Genomic DNA, 22,799 nt, shown 5'->3' with positions numbered 1-22,799 from the left:
AAAGGTAGGAGTGCGGGGTGGGGAGTTGACCCTGAGGATGGAGGTGCCTTGTCCTTGCTGGGGCCTGCATTTCCTTCTGGGGAACCAAATCACAAGCATGCCCAGCCCAGCCCCAGCCACTGGCATATGCTAGGTCACACACACACTCAGAGAATTCTTTATGCCTCTTTATTTCAATTTTGTCAGCACTTTATAAAACCAGTCTGGAGGGAGAGAGGCTTGGGAAGGCTCCCTTCCCACCACCAAGCTCAGTCAAGCTCTGAAAGTTCTACCCGCCCCCTGTGGAGAGGGGTTGGTGCAGGGGGACTGGGAGCTGGGCCAGACCTGCTGGGCTGCCACTCCCCCTGCCAAAAGGGGAGCTGGGCCTGGAGAGGAGGAAGTAGGACTAGCCCAACACACTGAGTCCCAGGGATTTGCCCTCTCCGGCTGACATTGGCTCTGAGACCCTGGCTGTCCCGGATCACCTACCCCTGTAGCCCCACCCACCTTCTACATCTGTATCCCACCCCCACCCTGTCTTCCCTAAATATATACAAATGTACAGAGAGTTCCACCCTGCTGGGGTGGGCTCTATCTCCACCTCCCTCTATTCCTTCCTCCCCCTGCACAGGGCCTGTGGTCTAGTCCCCAACCCCTGCTGGGCACCAGCCTGGGGGTGGGGAGACCCTCCTGCAGAGCAGCAGAGGCAAGGATCAGGTGAGAGCGAGAACTGAGTCCTGGCCCTCCGTGAGCACCACCCGCTCCTCTCAGCCCTGCACTGCCCCAGGTCTTCTGTCCCAGGAGCAGGAGGAGATAATACTGAGGATCCAGAGAGGGGTTCCAGACTCCTGGGTTCTTTCTAACAGCACCATCCTAGCAAGCGAAGTCTTCAAAGAGGCCTCCTGGGGGGCCATGGGGGTGGTGGTGGTTGGGGAGCAGGCTGCTGGCGCCCCCACTCTCAGGACAGCCCCGGCTTGGACAGGGACTCTGCAGGATGAAGAGGGAGCAGGACAGGAACTTAGTGACAGCCTTTCCTTGTCCCCTCAGATACTTCAGTGCCCTGCAGAGAGGGCACTGGTTGCATACTCTTCAAGCTTGCCCTCACCTGCTCCTTCAGCTCCTGCAGCCCCAAAGTGGAGATGCCTCCAGTGGAGGTTCGCAGGGGGGTCTTAGGCCGCCGCCACACCCGCTTCAGTCGGTCCCAGGACACCTTGAGGATCAGAGTGGGGAACAGCAGCAGACTCAGGAAATTTGGTAAAGAGAGGGCCAGCTTATACTACTTGGTGCCCAGCAACTCGCAAGATCCCACATCATTCTGGCCCAAACCCTTCTGCTTCCTCAGGGCCCTGGGCTCTTCCAGCCAGCCAGGCCCAGCTCCAGCTGACTGCCCAGCCAGATCAGCTCCACCAGGAGCCTGCCCTGCCCAGCTCTGGGTTTCCCACCTTCCTTGCTCCTAAATCCCTTGCCTCATAGATGTAGTCAAGGATCTCCAGCAGCGTGAGGATGCTGGCCCCGATGAATAGGCCCATCTGTCCCCCGAGGTCTCCTGGGGAGCAGGAGGGCAGGGTCAGAGGGCAGGCTGGGCTGGTCCACCCCATGGGAGCAGGGGCAGGGGCCAGATCTCACCCAGCAAAGCTGACAGGCCATAGGCTGCTCGCTGCTCCATAGCTTCAGAGGTCAGGGCCTCAAAAAAGACATCGAGGACGAGGAAGTTCTCCCTGTGGAGAAAGGAAAGAGTTTAGGTATCCATGTGGGGCCACTCTTCCTGAGGAGGCAGCTGGCAGTGGCACCCCAACTCTAGAAGATTCTGATCTGAAATCCTCTGTGTGCTGGGGAGCTTGTGACCACTCTCTCAGACTCTTAAGGTCTATGAGGGGAGGTAGTTCCAGATGTGTTAGCTTCATATTTTGAAGGGTTGGCAAAAGCCCAGGAGAGCTCCTGACTCCTCTAAAGCAGCGGAGTCTTCCTTATGCCTCTCTAGAACCTTCAGTAATTCCCTGTTGCTCATCGGTTCCCTCTAAAACTCCTCAACTTTCAAGGGTCCCAGGACCTGTTCCGATGTGTCTTCTTATCCAAACGCGTTTCTTCTCAGCTTCCCTCCACACGGCCTCGCTGCTGCCCAGGCTCCTCTGGGCACCCACCGCTCCACAGTTTTCCAACTGGGATGCCTCCCCTCTCTCCCCCATGGTTCCAAACTCAGAGTCCTCAAAGGCCCAACTCATGCCTCCCCTACATCCCTTCCCCTGCCAGGGTCAGAATCAGCAATAACAATCAAACATGGCTTGTTCCAAATTGTGGCATGTAGGTTTTTTGTCGTATCATTTGTCCCCACCCCCCAGCACTGGGCCTGGCATGCAGACCACACTCAGCATTTGTTGACCTGCTGGCTGCAGGGTCACTCATCAAACAAAGATCCAGACCACTCCCAGTCTCCACCATGCAGCAGGTTTGTTGAGGGCAGACCCCCCCACACACACTCACACACCACACAGCCCACAAGTAGGCACGTACCGTATGTAGGTCTCATTGCGGTTGTACTTCCTTGCCAGGTACCGGGCTGAGCCCCTGTTGGGGATCCTGACCATGGAGATTTCTTTTCCATAGCGGGTCAGGTTGCAGGGGGTAGGGCAGAAGCACGGGCCCTCAGAGCCCCCACCTAGGGAATCTGCAACACAGAGGCATCAACTGCAGTGGGGCAGGGTGGCCCACAGGCCCACTTGCTGCAGGGAGGAGGCACAGGAGCTGTCCCTAGGCAGGCACGTCCGTCCACCCTGAGAGCTGGCCCTGGCACTTCCTAGAGGACACTGGTCATAAGTTCTTGCTGGGCCAGTTTTAGAATACCCAAGAAGGCAGGTGTAGGCAGAACCATCCCATAGGCTTATCCCTCTGCCTCCACCTGGGACAGAGAGGCCTCATGCTCAGAGGGAGGTCAGAGCCCATCTGCAAACCCAATCAACCATGAGGCCTCAGGCACACAAGTGAGTGTGGAGAGGATGTGAGGATGGATGGATGGACAGACAGACAACAGAACAAACAGGCAGGCAAGATGTGCAAGCTCACTGTGCTGCTGTTTCTCCACATGCCCTTTCAGATCCATTCTCCTCTCCCTTGTTCCATGCCCAGGAGGCTGATTTGCCAAATGAATCACCTAGACTCCTTTGCCCTCTGGCCTTGAATTGGGCAGGTCAGAGGACTCCAGGTAGGAGATGCCAGGGTGTTACTTCCCCCAGCTTCCTGACTATCAGACTGCAGGTTGGCAGAGGTTGTGTTTCCTCTTCACCTGGCCAGCTGCCATCAGTCTGCCCCAAGTCTCTCTGTGTGCTCCATGGTGCTCCCTTCCTCCCTGTTTTTGACCTGGGAGAGTAAAGGCTCTAGTTCTGTGGACTCTCACATCCCTCGTGTCTCCGTTATCCCTGCTCACACATCTGTTCCTTCATTGAACATTCTTCAATCACCCCTTGAATGGATGCAGGTAGTGTGGAGGTCAGAAAAATCTGCATGTGCCAGTCGGCCACCCAGCCTCTCGAGCCCACCCCCAGGGTCCCATCACTTCTGGATTATTACAATGAGCTGTGGCCAGTGCCCCCGCTTCAAGTCCTAACAGACTCACCTTCGGAAAGTTCGATGGCATTCCTGCCTTGCCTTAAGCCTTCCTTGGCTTCCCAGAGACTCCCCTTCCTGCTCTGCTTCCAGCCACACTGACCTTTCTCAGCCCCAAACAAAGCACACTTGCTGGCAGACAGATCTTTAGTGCACACTCATTCCATCGCCTAAAACGTGTCCTTTGCAGCTGGCTGGCTCTCATGCACTCTTCAAGCCTCAGCTATAATTCACTTCTCCTAAGAATCTTCCCTGCCCTCCTGGGCTGGGGCTGTATGCCCTCCTTGGGACCTTGTCGCATCCGAGGCTCCCTGTCCCCAGTGTCCACAGCCCGCCTGGGCTGTAAGCTCTGCAAGGGCTGGCCTCTCCCTCTTGCTCCCACTCCCACTCTAGCACCCTGCAGGAATGTAAAGTTCTGGAGGATGAATGAATCAATCGATGGGTGAATGGATGGGTGAGTTGCAAATCAGGCGAGACCTGCCGACAGATGGGGTTGCCTGGCCCACACTGACAGGCAGCAACGCATTCTTCCTGAGACGGAGAAGTCATTTCACTTTCTCAGAGAAGGTGAACTCGCTGGCTGAACCAAGATTGGAAGCCCAGCCCTTCAGTCCCAGTCCTGGGCTCTCCGCAACCCTCACCCTGTTGTCATCACTTACCCAAGTGTCTGCACCTGCAGAGGTTCTCAGACACCCCTGAGGTGTGGGATAAGGCTCAACTCCCAGGAAGAATCCTCCAGAGAGAGACTGAGAGAGGAGCCAAGACAGTGAGGGGAAGGGTGTACAGAGAGATGGAAGAGGATGATGGAGAGGTGGGGGAGGGGGGAGGCAGCACGGACCCAGTGTGTGGTCGGCACACTCGATGTAGATATTTGGCGGGCAGATGGTCTCATTGCCTGAAAGGAGAGAACATTATTCCTGGAATCTACAATCCCTTCCTCTCCCTCTCACCATACATCCAGTGTGGGCATGCGCACACATATGTACACGAATGCACATGTTTGCATATATACATGCACAGATGAACCTACACACACTCCTGCATATAAGCATGGAAATGCATGCATGCATATAAACACGAAAATATACATCCTTGCACAAACACACACATTTGCATACAATGTATTTGAGCACATGCACATAATGCCCCAAAATACACAAGCACACAGCATGTATATAAGCACACCATGCACAAATACATATTAACATGCATTCTCAAATGTCTATTTTAAAAGCATGCAGAAGATCCCAAGCACGTAGACAAGCTCGCTCACATGGCTTTAAGACTCAGGTACATGTAGTACACCTGCAGGTGCCAGAGCACACCTCCCCACCCCCAGAGGTTCTGGAGCCTGGGAAAGTGGCACAGAGAAGCAGCTGGGGTGGGTGCCTACCTGGCATATGCACCATCCGGCAGTGGCAGCGCTGAAGCACAGCCTCCTTTTCACAGCGCAGCCGGCAGGCAGACACGCTGTAGGCCGAGTAGCCCTGCAGCTCAGGCTCCCTGAGTTCACTCTCTGCCCGGCAGTTGCCCCAGGGCTGGGGCAGATAAGTCAGCTGCAGAGGTGGGGCATGAGGGGTCAAGGCCAGGAGTCCTGGCCAGCCCTCCAATGCCCACAGCCTCGAAAGGATCATGGGATCTGGTGGGCTGTGAGCTTCTGGAAGGCAGGTCTGATTGGGACCCCCTCTGAGCATGGAGGCCCAACGACATGCCCAATCCAAGACTAGCTGGGAGTGCTCACCCTCTGTTCTTGGCAGGACACAAAGGTCTGGAAGCCTGGGGACACACCAAACCCCAGCTGGTGAATATAGGGTGGCTCCTCTTGGCTATGGATCTGCACCCGGATGCCTGCCTCAAATGATGTCTCATCTGCACAGCAGAGATGAGGATCTTTGGAAACCTATCCCAGACAAAGGGCCCAGGCCCCAGTCCCCAGGTTGGCCCTTGTCCCTTTCCCGCCTGTATACTTGTTTCCCTCCAGATGGGCAGGTACTCCTCCTGCTGGATGTCCAGCATGATCTCCAGGCCACTGCCCATGCCCCCGGCCCGACTGGGCAGTGAGCTCTGCGGATCCGCGTTGAAGGTGTAACACTTGCCGTAGCGAGTATAGACCTGGAGGACAGGGTGAAAGAGGAGGAGATGAGACAACTCCAAAGTCCCTGTCCCTATTGCCCCAAGGCCACACCTGCCCCCAGAGGCCTCCTCTGTCCATTACCCCAGCAACTGAAGTACAGTTCAACTCTCTCCTGAGCACCATCTTTTGTACCACTGTCCCCACTTCGATGATTAAAACGCAGCTCCAATTCACATCAATGCCAGAACTCTTGATATCTTCTCAAATCCTGCCCCCCACACCATTCTTTCCCAATAGAGAGCCCCACAATTGCTATTCGGTTTTCCAAGTGAGGATTCTTGAAATCTCCATCTCCCTCACCCCCACATCCAAACCTTCACGAGTCCCCAGCCATTCAGCTGAAACAGAATCCCTCCTCTTTCCTTCTTTCTCCAGTGACCCCCCCTCCCACCCTCATCTCCTAACTGGTCTCCCATCATCCATCCCTTCCCCTCCATCCTCTGCACAGAAGACAGAAAACTTAGACGCCATCAAACCACCTGCTGGCTTTTACTGTCTACATCCCACACCATCATGGGATAAACCTCAAATACACACAATAAATTTTATTTTAAAAAACAACAATGGATTCCCATTTTTCCAGAAAGTTAAGTCAAGCTCCTTTCCTAGCCTGAAAGTCTCCATGTGACGTGACCCTTGCCTGCCTTGCCTACCCCTCTACCCCTGGATCTGTGACAAATTCAAACATCTAGCTCTCCCTTTCCCCTCTGGTCTTCGTTGTTGTTGTTCACTCTTCTGGAACGTGTGGGCACGCACATAGCTCTTGGCATAGCTGTTAAGCCTGAGCTTAGGCATCTCGCTCACACACCACACACCTATGTTCAGTTTGTTGGTTTGCTCTGGTAGTTACCAAGACCTGAGATGATCTTGTTCATCTACCTGTCTTCCTGGCCATTGTCCACCTCCTCACCACCACCAGAGCGTAGGCTGCACAGGAGCAGCGAGCCTGCCTTCGGTCTCCCTCTCCTTCCCCAGTACCTGGCACAAGGGAAGCTTTAATAAGCAGTTACTGCAGAGCCAAGGCCTTCTCCCTATTCCTCTGCGGAGAGTTCTCCAGAATGGACACCAGATGGCGCTGACGTCCCGGAGATGGAAGCCGAGCTCAGGCTGGGGATTGAGCCACGAGTAGTGCGGCTGCTGGGGTGGGAAAGCGGTTGAGGGAGAGGCGGATTCTCGTTCCTCCTGCCAGGCTCACCCCACAGAGACAAGCCCCTGGGTCAAACCCATCACAGGCAGCACCTTCCCTGGGGGCAGGGGGTCAGCGCACTCAATCACGCGCCCGCCTCCCCCTCCCTGCACCTCGGAACATGCTCACACTGTAAAAGCTGGGAGAAATGGCAAGAGGCTGTGTTTAAGGAAAAGCTCTCCTGGAGGCCTCGCTGCAGAAGGACAGAGTTGGGTTGAGGACAATGTAGTGCAGACTTGGCAGCAGGGCGGGGCGGAGGGCGCTCAGAGACACCCCGTGGGTCAGAGTTAAGTCCTCCCTCCCTTGCTGGGTTAACCACCCAGCTTCAATTCTACAGGGATCCCACCTGCTCCTCCCCATCATGCAGTTAGTTCTTCCATTATCCGGCTACCCTGCCTAATTCCTAAATCAAAACCACACGCATAACAAGTACCTCGGAGTTTACAAAACGTGGGAACATCTACTGCTGCTCCATCTCATCCATGCGGTCAATCTGGTTTCAGGTAGGTTTAATTATCTCTATTATTACAGATGAAGAAACTGCAGCTCAGAGAGGGGAAGTGATTTGTCCAAGGTCACACAGCCATTGAGCAGGCATGGTGGAACTCAGCCGATGCAGGGCTCTGGCTGTTCCCACAGTCAGTTGCTGGCATCCCCATCCCAAACCTCCTCTGCCTCAAGATCCTTCTTGACTCCATCCAGATGAAATGAGACTGGATGTGTCCCAGTGTGTCTTTTCTCCTGTACCTCTTTTCTTTCTGCTCCACTCCTCTCATCTCCCACCTTCTTTCCCCTCCATATCTGCTGCTTTTGAGTTCTTCACCTGTCCCTCCCCAGCTTCTGCCTTCCAGTCCTTGACACCCCTATCACCCCTGCTTGCATCTGTGTCCATCTGAGGGGCTGAGTGGGAGCCCTCTATATGCCCCAGGCAGTGTGCTAACCACTTAGCATGTTTGGTTCATGTTTGGTTTATTGAATCCTCAGTTACCCTATGAGGTTGGTATTATTATCTCCCCATTCTCCAGATGAGGAAATCAAGGCTCAGAGAATTAGACTGATATGCCAAGGTCTCCAAGATCAGTGCCTCTCAAACCCCAATGTGCACACAAATTACATGGGGACCTTTTTTATTTGTCTTGTTTTTTGATACTGGGGATTGAACCCAGGGGCACTTTACCAATAAACTACATCCCCTTTTTATTTTTTGTTTTGGTTTGTTTTGTTTTGAGGCAGAGTCTCACAAAGTTGCTTAGAACCTCTCCTCCCAAGTCACTGGGATTACAGACATGTGCCACTGTGCCCAAATGGCTACCTGGGGACCTTTTTAAAGTGTAGATTCTGATTTCATAGATGGGGTTGGATTTGGACAGAGCTGAGATTCCGTGTTTCCAACAACCTGCTGACCACACTGTGAGAAGAAAGGTGCTAGGTGAAGGGGAAAGAGGCCAGCAAAATGGTCTGACCGAGACCTGTGCTCTTACAACATGTCACCAGAGGTAGGGGAACCCCAAAGTGGGTGGGTGCAAGATCCCTGGATCCCTGGTGGTGAAAAGGCAGATGGAGGGAATATGTAAGTATTTGCAAAAATTTCAAAGTGAGCAGGACGTGGTGGTGCCTGCCTGTAATTCTACTTCTTGGGAGGCTGAGGCAGGAAGGTAGCATTTGAGACCAGCCTGGACAGCTTAAGGACACTCTGTCTCAAAATAAAATAAGAAGGGCTGGAGATGTTGCTCAGTGGTGGAGTGCTTGCCCAGCACGAGTGAGGCCCTGGTTCAATCCCCAGCACCACACACACACACACGTCTCGACCTGCCCAACTTACACTATTTCCAGCCAAGAAGATGCTGGAATCAGCTCTTGCTGACATAGCCAATTTTGAGGGCATGCTCCAGTTGAGAGGATAAACGAGGCCTGGACTGTGTGGGGGGCCCGGGTGATGAGCTGTTCACTCATTTTCCCTCCACACTCATACCACCTTGGCAGAATCCTGTCAGGCAATGCCAAGATCTTTTGGAGGTGGGTGAATTCCCTGAAGTCCTGCCTCCCTCTTGGCATCCTCAGAACCCATCGAGATTTGCAGAGGAGAGGTGAGTGACAGAGGAAGGCAAACGCCATCAAACACGCCCACTTCCTACGGGGTCCTCTGATAGGTGCTCTTGATCTGTTTTCTCTTGAGCCTCCAAGGAAGCCACATGAGGTAAGTGTTGCCCCCTGTTTAGTGATGAGGCAAACTGAAGCTCAGAGAAGAAAAGGCACTGGGCACACAGCAAGTAAGTGACAGACAAGATGGAAATGGAACAGACCCATGTGAAGGCCCAGCAGGTGCTCACGAAACACCTGGTTGGTGGGTGGGTGTTCAGTGAGTGAGTGATTCCTGGAGGCTCCTGATCCTGGGTGGGGCAGCATTGGAGGGACACACGCTACAGGATGCTCAGTCAGCCCCATATAGAACGGAACAAATCCCTGGCTTGGGAAGCGGGTGATTACCTGGCATATGTGCCCTTGAGGTAGTTGTGATGTGGGTGGGGGGAGTCACAGGGAGGTAGAAGTAGTCCAGGCCTAAGAGGGTCACTCTGCAGGGAACGAACAAGACAGACAGAAAGGACCAGGCCACCTGCACAGCCCAGGTCAGGCCCCACTGCTGGGCAGAGCACAGCGTTGCCCCGGAGACAGTCCCTGGCCCAGGCAGCAGTGGTGGGGCCGCCAGCTCCTAAGTGGCAGAACTCCGGTGGCAGCACAGCCCACAGCTTCCTCCATGGAGACGGCACGGCTGCTCAGCCACAAGGTCCCACTGCCAGTCCACTGCGCCCTCCACATGGACTGGCCTGGAAGGATGGTGTGTGTACAGGAGTTGAGAGTCCACGACCCAATTAGAGGGGAAGGTCCCAGGCCAAGAAGTGTCCTGACGGCAGCAGGCTATCTCTAGATCACCCACACCGGCCCTGAGCCGCGGCACCTTGTTCTACTCTCAGACCCCTACCACCTCCTTTGGTCTGCTTCTCCCTCCTCTGGGCCTGGGCATCCAGGTCTGACCCTACCTGGAGCATGTGGCCTCCCAGAGACCCCTCTGGACTCAGGGTGAAAGCTCCCCGACAGGACTCTCTTGGATCCTCTCTACTACCTCCTTTCTGGTCAGCCCTCTGCCTGTCCCTTCTGACTACCTCTGTCTCCCATACGGAGCTGGCCTGGAGCCCAGCCTGAGTCTGCCCCCCGAGCCTGTTTCCTGATCTTGTTCTGTCTCTCCAGTGCTTCTCTATCCCCCGGCCTATCTGCTCCTGGCACCTGATCAACTGTCCGTCTGGACTTCCTCTGCCCCTGGCCCTCTGTTGGCCTGTCCCTCCCCCACCTCTGTCTTTCTCTTACATTGTGTGGTCTCTTTGTCCTTTGCTCTCTGCATCTCTCATTTGCTTCTCTCTCTGTCCATCCCTTAGTCTGGTGCACGGTCTCTGGCTCTTCTCTTCCTCTGAGATTTTCCCCTGGACCTGAGGTCATCCCCTGCAGGTGCCCCATCCCCTTTCTCTCCTAGCCCCTCTCCAGGTCTGTCTGAGACAATGATCAGGAGTTGGGAGTTGGGAGCAATCTGTCCAGAGCTTGCTCCCTTGAGTGATGGTTTCCTTCACCTCCCTGAGCTCCATCTATCCGCAGCTCCCATTTCCTCAGATAGCTCTCCCTGGCTGGCTGGCTGGCTGGCTGGCTGGCTGGCTGGCTGGCTGGCTGGCTTTCTCCCTGGGCCCTCCCCAGTCCCTCATCCTCCCTGCAGTCACAGAGCCCACAGGGTTAATAGGCAATTAGCAGGGCCAGGGCTCAGAGCTGTGGGGGAGAGGGCCTTCAGGAGATAAGAAGCAGCCAGGAGCAGCGAAGACCAGACTAGGCTAATCCCAGAGCTAATCTGCAGCCCAGGCTTTATCTCCACCACCTTCTGGGCACCCTGCTTCTGCCAAGACCCTGGCACCCGCCTTCCCACTCCACTTTTCCGTGGTAGTCCCTTCCCCCAAATTCCACCAGCCCTCCTCTGATGAGTCCACCCTCATGCCTCTCACTCAGGCCCCGTGGAATGAACTCCCTTACCCCCGCAATGCCCCGGGGTTCAGAGTGGGCCTGTGGAAGGGGGTACATCTTCATTCTGCCCGGACTGGGTCTAGCACCCTGCAGTGGGACAGCTCCCAGGCCCTGGCTTTACTCAGGAGTGACCAGGATCAAAGCCTTCTCCTTCTCTATCCTCTCCAGGAGCAGAGGAAGAAAAATGGCACCAACTCAAAACTTCTGGGTGTTTGCACCAGTCAGAACTTCGCAGTCACTCAGTCTAAACCCTCTTTGCACAGGACAGAAACAGAAGCCTTAAGATGGCAAGGTGCAAGGGGCTGGGGATGTAGCTCAGTTGGTAGAATGCTGGTCTTGCAAGCACAAGGCCGTGGATTCAATCCCCAGCACCGCCAAAAAAAAAAAAAAAAAATTGGCAAGGTCCATATCAAAGTGAACACACAGAAAACTGACAAATTCAAATCTGGAACCTACTCTCCACTCCTCACAAAAGCTCCAGCATTCTCCACTCATTTCAGCCACGTCTCTGAGATTCAGTAAACGCTGGTCCCAGCTCCAGCTCTACCATTAACAGCTTGTGACCTTGGTTAGCAAAGTGATTTATCAACTTCTCTAGACCTCAGTTTCCTCATCTCTCAAGTAGGGACAAAAATACCTGTTTGACATTTCACAGGGTAGTTGTAAGTCTCAAAAGTGATAAAAGGCCAAGCATGATGGTATGCACCTGTGGACCCACCCACTTAGGAGGCTGAGGCAGGAGGATTGCTTGAGCCCAGGAGTTCAAGGCTAGTCTGAGCAACAGAGTGATGTCCCATCACATACCAAAAAAAGGCATTTGTGAGATGAAATTATATACATGGGGCCTCAATATTAGTAATAAGGGGATAATAGAGACCAGTATGCATCAAGCTAGGGACAGGAATTGCCCATTGGATGTCATGCTGGAAATAGATACATAGAAGTCTCATAACACAGGGAAAGGAGCACAGATTTTTGGAGCCTGACAGAAGAGGGTTCAAATCCTGCCTCTTCCATCTATCTTGAACAAAGGATCTTGGGTGCTTGATTTAACCTCTCTGAGACCTAGCTTGCACATCTGTAAAAGGGGAGTGGTAATTCATTCTCCTAAGGTGAGGAGTGAGGATTAGAGACAAGTTCAGAGTGATGTACAGTAGGTGCTCTAAGAGCAGGAAGCCCATTTGGGAAATGGAGCTTCCTGCCAAGATGGTATGGTAGCTTTGATTTGGATCCCCACTGGGACCATCCTCACAGGGCAACATACTGCTTGGTAAAGGCTTTCTCTGGAATCTGGGAGCTGCTCAGTGGATGGAGGTCTGTCAGAGAGAAACCCCCAGGCTCTGAGCTGTGGTTCTCCAACTAGCTAGAAAGCCTAACCTAGTTTACCTCCAGACCTTGCCCTTCAGTTCATGGGATTTAACTGCTCTGATCTTTCATTTTTCATCTATAAAATGGAAATCAAAATAGGTACCTGTCTGAGGTGTTATGAAGGAAGAGATAATTACATAACATGTTAGCATAAGCTAACATTTAATGTGTGCTTACTCTGCGACAGGCACAGTCCTAGGTATTTTATATAAATTTGCTTGTTAATGCTGACAAAAATGATAGGAGGTATTCCTATTGTCTCTGTTTTACAGACAAGATAATAGAGGCACAGATAAGGAATCTGCCAGGGTCACGAAGCATGACAGATCAGGCGACGAGGCAGTCTGGCTCAGAGTCTGCACTCATAGCCACTGTACAACACACACCTAGCACACAGGTGATCAAGGAATGGTGGATGTTCAAGCAATGCGTGTCCCACACTATTGGTTAAGCCTATACAATGCCAGGCACTGAGCTTGGTGCTGGGTTGCATTCTAGAACAAAATAATCTCTACCTTCAAGGAATTTGCCATCTGGCTCTTAGGCATTCATTCATTCAAAAAGTGATGAGCACCTGTACTACATGCCAGGTATATTCTAAGTGCCAAGTCAACAAACAGGAAGAAAACACAAGAATCAAACAACCATGCATAGATAGAGGCTGTTAGCTGTCGTCCATGCTATGATGGGGCCCAGACAAGGCCTCTGATGGTGGAACAGGACCATTTGGTTTGACGGGTCAGGGAGAGCTTCTTTGAGCAAGACCACAGGCCTACCTTCCACTGCCCAGGAGGGGCATGGGGATTATGCCACAGTCAAGACAGGAGAATACACTTGCCCTCTCCAGGAGACCTGGCTCTCATGTGCATGGTGTAGGTCTCCATTACCTTATGGTCAACAGCCCCCTAGTCCCCACTGTCACCCATGTGCTTTTCAAGGACACTTCCTCCCCAAGGTGAGTCTAAGAAGCAATGGTCCCTGTGTTTGTTTAAATGTAAATGTGAACATTTTGGTGGAAGGGAAAGAGGACTGTCAAAGCCTAGAGCTTTCTGAGCCAGGAGCTCAAGCGGTGGAAGAATGCCCGTGGTCCAGGAAGCGCCAGTTTCCAACCAAGAGGAGAAAGCAGGACCAGGACCCAGGTCAACAGTTAAACCTGTTCCCCTGGCAGCTACGCTTAGGCCTTAAGCCCTAGAAAATCAATTTTTTCAGGCGAGAATGTTTTTAATTGGTTACGAAGCCCTTCCCTGACCTCCCCCTCCCATGCAAAGTTGTCCCTGAGAGTTGTGCGGACACGGTGGGGTACACACCCACCGCCCGGCGTGAGTGCCTGTACCTAACAAGGCAGAGGAGGCCGCGGGGACCCGACGGGTGGCTGTGCGCCCACCAGGAACTCCGACCCCCGGTGCCCCCGCTCCTGTCCCGCACATACCCCGCGGAAGCCCACGCCTGGCCCACCCGCAGCCGAGGGCCGCACCCCCGGGCCGCGCTCCCCGCGCCCGCGCGCGCTCCTGCGGGGCAGGCATCCATCACCGCGCCAGCGCCCTCCTCCCGTCTCCTCCTCTCCTCCGGGCGGGCGCCTCGGCTCTCCTCCTTGGGTTTGCCTCATTTGCATTCCCCCGGCTCCCGGCTCCTCGGCAAAGTGACCTCCGCGCACACAGCAGCGCCAGAGGCTTCCACGGCGGAGGGAGACACCGTCGCCCGCCGCCCGCCGCGGCCGGGGAGGGGACGAGGGGGCGGGAGCCCGGACAGCCCGGAGAGGGTCGCGAGGAGATGCATGCAGAGCTGGGGGTGGCCGACGGGCCTGGGGACAGCCCGAAGGCCTGGTGCTAAGGGGCACCGAGGGACACGGGTGGGATTTGAATCCGCGACCTCAGGTCCCTCGTCGGGCGGGAATGAGACGTGGAGTTCAGACGAGGCCTGGGAAGTTGAGCCCCAGAAACGAAACCCTTGCTTGGAACCCAGGGGTCCCAAATACCGAGTTTCCGTGCTCCTGCACCCCCGCTGGGGAGGGGTCAGCGCCACGGAGCAGTCGCCCTGGGGTCCCAGCCCTCCGGTGGGCCTCCCCAGCCCCCGGGCCCGCTCTCCTGGCCCGCCTAGCCGCCTCCCCTCCCCCCGTTTGGTATTTACACCTTTCACACATTTGTAAGCTATTATCCTGTCCACGCTTAGTCACCGCTGAGCCAAGCGCCACGGATTTAGCTCCTTTAATCTTTCCTCCTAAATCAATCCTCCATTTCCCCTTAATCATCCCGTGGCTCCTCTCTGAACTCTCGCTGCTGCCTCGGCTGCCGCAGCCTATGCCTATCTCTCTGGAACTGCTCCCCCTCCAACCAAAACGAGTGTCCCAAGGGCACCGTGAACATTTGAGGGGTGGGTTGGATTTCCAGCGCTGCCAGTCCCTGAGTCTGGGGACCAAAGGAAGAAATACACCCCCACCACCTTCCTGGAAAACACAGAGAATGAGTCTTCCTGTCGCCATCCTCAGGGGCTGTGTCCCCCCACCCCACTCCCTAACACACCCAAATCCTCTTCCGTGATTTGCCAAAAACAAAAACCACCACCACAACAAAATACCCTGGTAGGTCTTCTCCCCTCAGGCCTCCCGCCCACCGAGCCAGCTGTCCCCACCTCCTCTGCCCAGCTGCTTAAAGGAGGTGGGATGCAGAAGAACCCGGAAGGCCTGGCAACACTGCTAACTCCCCAGCTGAGGCTGCCCTCTCCTCCTCCTCCAGGGTGCCTCTGTCCTGAACCACCCTTAGGCTCCAACCCCCACTCCAGTCGGACCCCCTAACCCACTGAATCAGGCCTCAGCAGGAATAGCCTTGAGGCTGGGTGTTCTCCGTGCTCCCTGGAGCCCTCCTACATTCCTGATCCTTTCTGCCCCCCAGCCCTGATCTAACAGAGGCAGCCCTGCCACCAACGACAAGAGGGAGCAGATTCCTTCTAGGAAGCTGAGGGGCAGGAATGGGTGTCCAGGAAGGAGTACTGTAGGGAAGAAACAGGGAGGACAGGAGGGGGACAGTACGTGGGGGCCATTTCTTCAAATGCTAATCAGCATCTTCCGGCAGTGCCAGGAGAAGCTGAGCTGATAATGAGCCCAGCTAAGGGCTGATTCCTGATTAATGAAGAGGCCACAGGGCTGCTGAGTGGGGCCGGGTGGGGCTCGTTCCTCATGACCCTCCCCACTACCCTTGCAGACCTGCCTTCTATGATAGTAACAGTCTCTGCCCTTTCCTGCAGGACAACACCACCCAAATCCTGGTCCACCAACTCCACTGTCAAAGAAGCCAGACTCAGGGCGCCCCCTGCAGGAGGGTCTGAGGGGCAAGCAGCCAGGGTCCAGGAGTAAGAGGTAGGCAGGACCAGTGATCACACTGGGTTCTGGGTGAGTTGTAGGCAGCCCTCTGTTTTTTTAAGTCAGTAAAAGTTTTATTAAAATAAGCAAGATTTGGAGCTTCGTTGGACAAAAGTAGAAGACTTTTCAACACTGGGCACCCTCACATGGAACAACAGTTAACTGGAACCGAGGAGCACCTGCCCCTTCAAAGCTAAGTAATCTCTAGTTCTCCCCAGACCCACCCTTCCCCACTGTGCACCCTCCCTGACCTGACTGCCTGCTCCTGAAGGACCTGAACTAGATGTTGAACTAATTGTGCTCAAGGTTCACATCTTGGAAGAAGATGGTACCAGAGGAGACAGGGCATAGGGGATGAGAGTCAGAGTTAAGCTCATCTGGTATATAAGAGGCTTGGACCAACCCCAGCAGGAATCCCTGAGACCAGTTGGGAATCCTTCCAGAGCCAGTGGGGCTAGAGGTAACCCTTAGGCCCTCAGACCCAAAGGTAAAGAATGAAGTCGGGATGGAGCATGGAGTGGCCACTCCCATGGCCAAGGGCAGGGGGTAGAGTGGGGGAGCAGAGACTAGCAGTACTGGTCTGACCATACCAAGAAACTGAAGGGGCTAAGGAGGAAGCTGGGTTGGAAGGAGGGGATTGCTGAGGAGCCCCACATGGGGATCTGGGGCAGCCAGAGAGAGAGAAGGCTTACATGCTCTTCCCTTTGCATCAGAGCTGCCCTGGGTGGCGGCTGGGTAGGGCTGGGAGAGGAGGGAGGAGGGCAGGGAGGGGGACTGCCCAGCTGGAAGAGGCCTTGTCTAATTGTGCCTGATTAGTAGAGAGGAAGAGAACAGGGCGAGTGATTAATAGTCACGGCAGTCACCAGCGTGTGGGGAAGGAGTGCTGGGAGGGGGAGGAAAGCCTGGGAGCCAAGAAGGGACAGGGACAGTGAGGCACTCGCAGGCCCTCTCCTCCCACTCCTCCAGGAATTGTCTAAACCCCTGAGGACCCCATGAAGAGGGCTTGGGTCCTACCCATCCTTCCATAGGGACTCTCCCCCTCCCCCATGCCTTAATTTTCCCAGCAGTGGAATGGAAGACAAAAGGCCAAGGTTTGGTCTGTACCTGGGAACAAAGGTGCCTTTGCTTGCTGGGTCTATCCAGATGTCCCAGTGCCCCAGGCACCCTCCTCAGCTAAACCTGGGACCTCAGCCTGGAGAGGAGATTATAATCCACAGCCATTACGGTATGTCCTTGATCCCAGTTCAGGCAGTCTGAACCTCATTCCTAGAATCATCCAGAGCCGCACTGTCCAAGACAGCAGCCCCTAGCCACACGTGCCTAATCACATTTCATATGCTTATCAGCCACGTGTGGCTAGTGACTACCATGTTGGACAGCACAGACACAGGACATTTCTGTCATCACAGAATGTTCTTTTGGCTAGCACTAACCTAAAGTATCTGTACACTCCTGCACATGTGCACGTGCATGCCTATTTGGGAGGGCTGGATCAAACGGGAATGCTACAATGCACGGACGGGGGCGTGGGCCCGAGGGTCACAGGAGGGAAGACTAGGTGATGAAGAGTAGCGACAAGGCCAGAGCAGGGGTTCGAAACCAGTAGGTGGTGCTGTGAACAGTCAGGTTAAAGCTAGCCAGGAGCAGGGTTGGCGGCGTTTCTGACAGCTGACACTTGCGAAGTGCATAGGATGCGGGTGCCAGGCAGCATGCTGCGCTCTTTACGGGCATCTCTTTAATCCTCAGAACAACCCCAAATGTTTAGGTTCTAATATCCCATTTAATGAATACAAAAACCGAGGCTCACAGAAGCATTGTTTTAGGTCCCCCAAAGTCACCCAGCTGAAAGGGTAAAGCCAACGTTCCAATCCACACAATCGGGTGACTCCAGAACTCACACAGTTGACCCCTCCAGGGTACAATCCCCAGCTAAGAGGACATGCTGAATTTTAGAGCCACCTTTGCCTTGTACAGCCAGAGATGATGGCGAGGGGGAAAGGGGGATGTCTGCCTTCTAGGAAGCGGGCAGGCTGGGCGTGAGCCGGGTAGGGAAAGCGGAGCTGGGGCTTGGAGCACAGGGCTGGGGGAGCAGGTGGGGTAGGAATGGGGAAGAAAGGGAGAACCGTCTGCAAGGTGGCAGGGGAACACATAGGTGACAGAGAAAGTAGGAGGTATAAGTGGGAGTGGATTGGTGTGAGACTAAGCGTGGCAGGGAAAGGGAAAGAGGAGGAGAGCTGGGGACTAGCTGCAGGAGACAGTGTGGGAAGGGAGAGCACCCCAGCCCCAGCATCCTCTTCTCTCTTCCCCCTGTCTTCCCTCTCCTCCTCTCCAAGCTGTGGCCAGCCTGCCTCATCCCTTAAGCCTCGCCAGCCCTCTTCAGCCCAAGTGGCCTCTCTCTCTGAACTCAGGTTCTTACTATCCATGCACCTCATCTGGCAATTAATCCTGGCACCTTATGACACCGCTTGCATGGCTGATTAACTCTTGCATGGTTGCTTAAGCTTCTGAGCATCCCTGTCCCTGCTCTACCACAGGACTGTAGGCTGCTTGAGGACAGGGACCAGGGACTAGGCATTCCCTTCTTTGCTGTCCCCCCACAACTCCAAGCAGGGAGCCCAGCACATAGTAGGTGATACCAAACTCCATATTGATGGACTGATTGGGAATGAGTGAGGGGCTATGTGGGAGCACAGGGTGAGAGCAGTTGCAGTGGTAACAGAAGCAAGAGCAGCAGCTTAGGGGACTGGGGGAGGGCGCATTACCAGGAGTAAAAATAGGCTGGAAAATGTGACATTTATTAACTTGGATTCCGGAGGAAAGGTCACAGCAGAGTGGGGAGTGGGAAAGAGGAAACAAGGAAAGCAACAGAAAACACATAATAGCCCCTTACTGAAGCCTGTCGCTGTCACTGACCATTTCACGACCCACTTGCTGGCATGTTCCCCACCAACTGGCTCAGATACCCATCTCCCCATCACAGATCCCCCAAATCCCCACATGGACTCCATGTCCACCACAGAGACCATTACAGACCTCATGTCCTCACCAAAGACCTCATGTCTTCGTATCCCTCCTCCAGTTTTGCTCAGATGACATGCCCTCATCTTCTCCCGAAGCCCTGGAACATGGGGCCTGCCCCAATCTGTAATTCCAGACCCTGGTGCACATGCAGCAGGCTCAGCCTGACAGTGCCAGATGCAAGGGAAGTTACACTCAGCAGATGGGAACAGGGTATGGGCATGAGGGTATGAATCTAGGTTGGGCACTGGGAGAAGAACCCCAAAGGGGATCCACCCCCTAATGCTCACTTCGCCCCTCCTCCCCTTGTTATTCTGCTGCAGCCCCAGAACTGAAACCCACAAACTTCCATCCTTCCTTCTGCAGCCCCAGGGTAGCAAAGGGCCTATGGGAAATCCATCTTCACTCCTCCGAGCCCTTCCCAGGATTTCCAGGGACTCGCCAGCTTTGATCAGGGGACTCCCAGTCCCTGTATTCTCCAGGCACCTCCTCCCTCCCTGGAGGCTGGGCAGGAACCCTGACTCCCTCCCTTTACTTCCTCAGCCCCCCTCCATCTCTTTCTCCCCTTCCCTCCCACCGATGTGTCATTACCCTTCCCCTTTCCTGCCCACCCCCAACAGGGGCCTGAGACACAAACTCCTGCTGAGCTTGCTTAGGGACACAAAGACCCCATTGATTTCTGCCCCAACAGCACCTGCTAAGACTGGACACCCCACACCCCCAATAAGGAGGGGTGAGGTTGCAGGACAGAGGAGACCACGGATCCTAGAGGCCACATACTCTATATCCTACCTCCTCCATTGGGATTTTCCCAGACCTGGCTTTGGGGAGCAGTGAGTTTTCTTAGAAGACAAGGTGTATAGCCAGACAATGGACCAATGTCCTCTGACTCTGCTCCCAGCCCAATCCTCTCCCTCCTGGCCCTCTGTTGCTACCTAATTGCCCCCATCCAGAGGTAGGAGGCCCCAGACAGCAATCACGGTAGGGGCCAGGAACCTGGTGGAGAGCATTTCCTGGTGACACTGAGGCAGCGAGTGAGTGAAAGCTTGGGGTTGGGGGCTGGGTCATGAGGAGGCACCACTGCTGCTGGAGGCTGGGCCTGAGTGGGCACCATGTTGACACCACACATTAGCACCTGCATGGGCACTGCATGGGCAACCAGGAAGAAAACACAGACACACAGTGCTGGGAGTCATCTGTGGACTGGGGACAGGCATCTCAAGCACCGTGAATAATAGATAGCCTGTGACTGTGGGTGAACGGATCGCTGATAGACAGACAGTACACCAGACACACCCCCCGCACTCACACACCTGACTGTGGGAGGTGTGCAGGGAGAGCAGCCCGAGCCGACACTCCACTCCCAGTGAGGGTTCATGTGTTTGTGTTCGTACATGTGTGAGAGATGGCGCCAGCAGCCCCTGCATGGAGAACGGGGAGCAGGGGGCAGATGAGGGGGTGTCGTGAAGTGAGATGGCCCTACAGCATGACCCCATCCTTGGCAGCTAAGAGTTGGAATATGGGCATGGAGATGAGTAGCTCTCTGGGTGTGTGGGTGTGTGGGCGTGAGGTGTGCACAGGAGTGTAGTGACAGGGACACTGAGTGCGTGTGAGAGGGAGTGTGCAGGAAACTGTGTCCCTGAGCAGTAGGAGTGTGTGTGTGTGCATGTGCCAGCACTGAGGGTGAATTATGCACATAGAGTGAATGAGTGATTCTCAGTGTAGGAGCCAGAGCTGGGCAAGGGAGCAGCCAGAACAGGGGACGGAGGGGGGCACCGGCAGGCGAGGCCGGGAGGAGCATGAAAGAGGGATGTGTGAGGGTATCCGTGAAGGGGGGCAGTGAGAGACACTGGTACCCAGTGTACACGAAGACCGACCATCTCTACCCAGCCTGCCAGCGAGGCCAGTTCCCCAGAAGGGAGCCCCGAGTCCTTCGCTAGCCAACCCCCCCAAATACCCCTCCCTTTCACCTTCATTTGGTGGGAAGAAGAATCCAGTTGCTCCAGAAGAAAAGGGGAGCAAGAGCAAAGTGGGGATCAGTCCGTCTAGCCTTGGGATGGTACATCCCTTCCCTGCTAGCTGACCAGCTTCAAGACCCCTGGGCCCACCCCCAGGCTAGCCCCTGACCCCCAGCCCTGGGCACTGCAGCAGCAGCAGGACCAAGAAGAGGAGCAGCAGCACCAGGGTAAGTCCCTAGGACTGTCCACCGCTCCAGGGCTGGGAAGCCAGCGGGAAACACCGGCTGGGGAGACACCAGGCCCGCCTCTGGTGGCGGAAGGAAGGGAAGCCCTACTGAGGATGCCCTCACGTACCACCCCCGCCCCGCGCCAGCCTCACCACCCCAGGCCAGGCGGCCCAGCTGGCAGAACTCACCACAGAGAAGTTGCTGGCGGAGCAGTGGTGCCCACTGAAGTTGCAGCTCTTGAGCATGTCGGCAAGCTGGTGGCCAGTGCGGTTGAGGATGTCTACCATGTCGGGCTCTGGGTAGCGCAGGCCGGCAGCACGGTGCCCATCCCGGTCTTTGGGGGGTAGCCCTGTCAGATTGGCCAGGTGGAAGATGTCAGCATCGCTGAGTGCTGAATGCCGGAAGCGGTTGATGTTGCAGAGGGTGACAGCTGGGAAGCCCGCCACTGGGGCAGGGGCAGCAGGGTCCATTGCCACCAGGTGAGGCCGGGTCAGGTAGCCCCGGGCCAGGCCAACTGCCTGGTACAAGAAGGCAGCCAGCGAGGTGAGTAGAGCCAATGCCCACAGGGTTCTGCGCAGTCCATGGGGGCCTGGGCCACAGGCCCGGCCCAGCCCATGCAGAGTGCTGGTGCTGGCAAAGGTGGCCAGGTCCCGGGGGGCTGCTGCCCCTGGAGCAGCCCCCAGGAGGCTCTGCTCATCCCCTGCCTCCTTCTCCTTGGGTTTCGCATCTTCCTCAGCAAATTTGATTTTGCACACAATCTCGATCGGCATCTGTCCCCGGCTGCTGGGACTGGCCAGAGCCTCCCTGCCCCTGTCCCTCCCTGGCCAGCAGCCCTGGTGCCCTCCGGAGTGGCGGTGGTGGCAGCGACTGCTCTTCTAAACTCAGGGCAAGCAGGAGGAGGACAGGGACAGGGTGGGGGCCCGAGGTGGGGGCGTCACTCCCACTCCCAGCAGCTCCGCAGCCCTGGTGCTGCTTCTGCCGCCGCTGCCTCTGCTGCCGCTTGTCTCTCTCCTCGATCGTCTCCTTGTGGCTTCCCTTATCAGCACCAGCACAGCTGTCAGCCCCTGCGTGTGTCCCTGCGAGCGAGCGAGTGAGCGAGGGAGCTAGCGCTGCTCCGCCACGCCGCGCAGCCCCAGCCGCTCCGCTCAGCATGTGCTCCGGAGCCCACCCCGTGCTTAATAATTCAGGACATGTCAACAGCGTTTCACCGGCGGCATGGGCGGCAGGAGCCAGGCCAGGGGAGGGGAAACCCCTGGTCCAGGACAGGGATCCAAGGATTGGGGCTGTCCCCCAAAGTCTTGCTACACCCTAGCCACTCATGGGGAGCCCCAGATGTCCCACTCCCGGGGCACCCAGGCAAGAGTGCAACACCCAGAGTGCTCAGCCTACTCTGCCACTTTTCTGAACCACACCCCAGGACAGGTCAGCCAACTCTGTCCTCCACTTCCCAGCCTCCCTGACTCCTGACTCCAGCCAACACCTGATCCCACTACAGGCTCACAGCAGCTTCCAGAAACTCCTTGAGAGAGCCACTTGTTTGAATGAGGGAGGGGAAGGGAAGAAAGGGCATGCGAGACAGGCTAGGGGACAACTGTGACTCCACTAAGATTCTAGCTTCCCTAGAGCTTTGCTATTGACTTCAACACCCCACTGGACCCCTGCCCCTGCTCCAGGAGACTGGGTCCCTCTCTCTCATCTTGTCCCCAACCCCACTCTGAGCCACTTATAAGACTGGAAGTGAGGGCACCCTGGCTGACTTGCATGTCTATGGACACTTTTACCCTGAATGTCCCCCAGGTCCCTTGCCACAACCAGGCTGGTGGGGGGTGGGGAGGTGCTGGGGAACAAGCCAGGGAGGAGAGGGGAGCTCTCTAATGGAGTGGATGAGCCCAGATGGAGATTTCCTAGGGAGGGA

General features: G+C 55.5%; 1 protein-coding gene across 1 annotated transcript; it reads right to left on the bottom strand.

Annotated features, from left to right (window-relative positions):
- Window positions 1-526: 526 nt before the first annotated feature.
- On the bottom strand, window positions 527-21,837 carry ASIC4 (acid sensing ion channel subunit family member 4). The gene is made up of 10 exons (XM_079131278.1): window positions 21,073-21,837; window positions 5,547-5,691; window positions 5,321-5,448; window positions 4,973-5,135; window positions 4,418-4,474; window positions 2,491-2,644; window positions 1,606-1,697; window positions 1,446-1,525; window positions 1,085-1,189; window positions 527-966 (listed from the first exon to the last, which is right to left on the bottom strand). Exons 1-10 carry the CDS (start codon window positions 21,652-21,654, stop codon window positions 853-855), a joined length of 1,620 nt encoding a protein of 539 aa, XP_078987404.1. The 5' UTR covers window positions 21,655-21,837; the 3' UTR covers window positions 527-852.
- Window positions 21,838-22,799: the final 962 nt, after the last annotated feature.

The sequence above is a fragment of the Sciurus vulgaris genome, assembly GCF_902686455.1.
Source record: "Sciurus vulgaris genome assembly, chromosome: 3".
Lineage (NCBI taxonomy): Eukaryota > Metazoa > Chordata > Mammalia > Rodentia > Sciuridae > Sciurus > Sciurus vulgaris.
The sequence above is the reverse complement of the archived record's forward strand: the minus strand, read 5'-3'. Positions and strand labels throughout refer to the sequence as shown.

Coding starts and splice junctions, on each gene's coding strand:
- ASIC4 (XM_079131278.1), bottom strand. CDS start 21,654: ATGCCGATCGAGATTGTGTGCAAAATCAAATTTGCTGAGGAAGATGCG. Junction 5,692..21,072: donor CCGCCAGCAACTTCTCTGTG/GTGAGTTCTGCC, acceptor CCTGTCCTCCAG/GTCTATACTCGCTACGGCAA. Junction 1,190..1,445: donor TCCTTGACTACATCTATGAG/GCAAGGGATTTA, acceptor CTGATCCTCAAG/GTGTCCTGGGACCGACTGAA.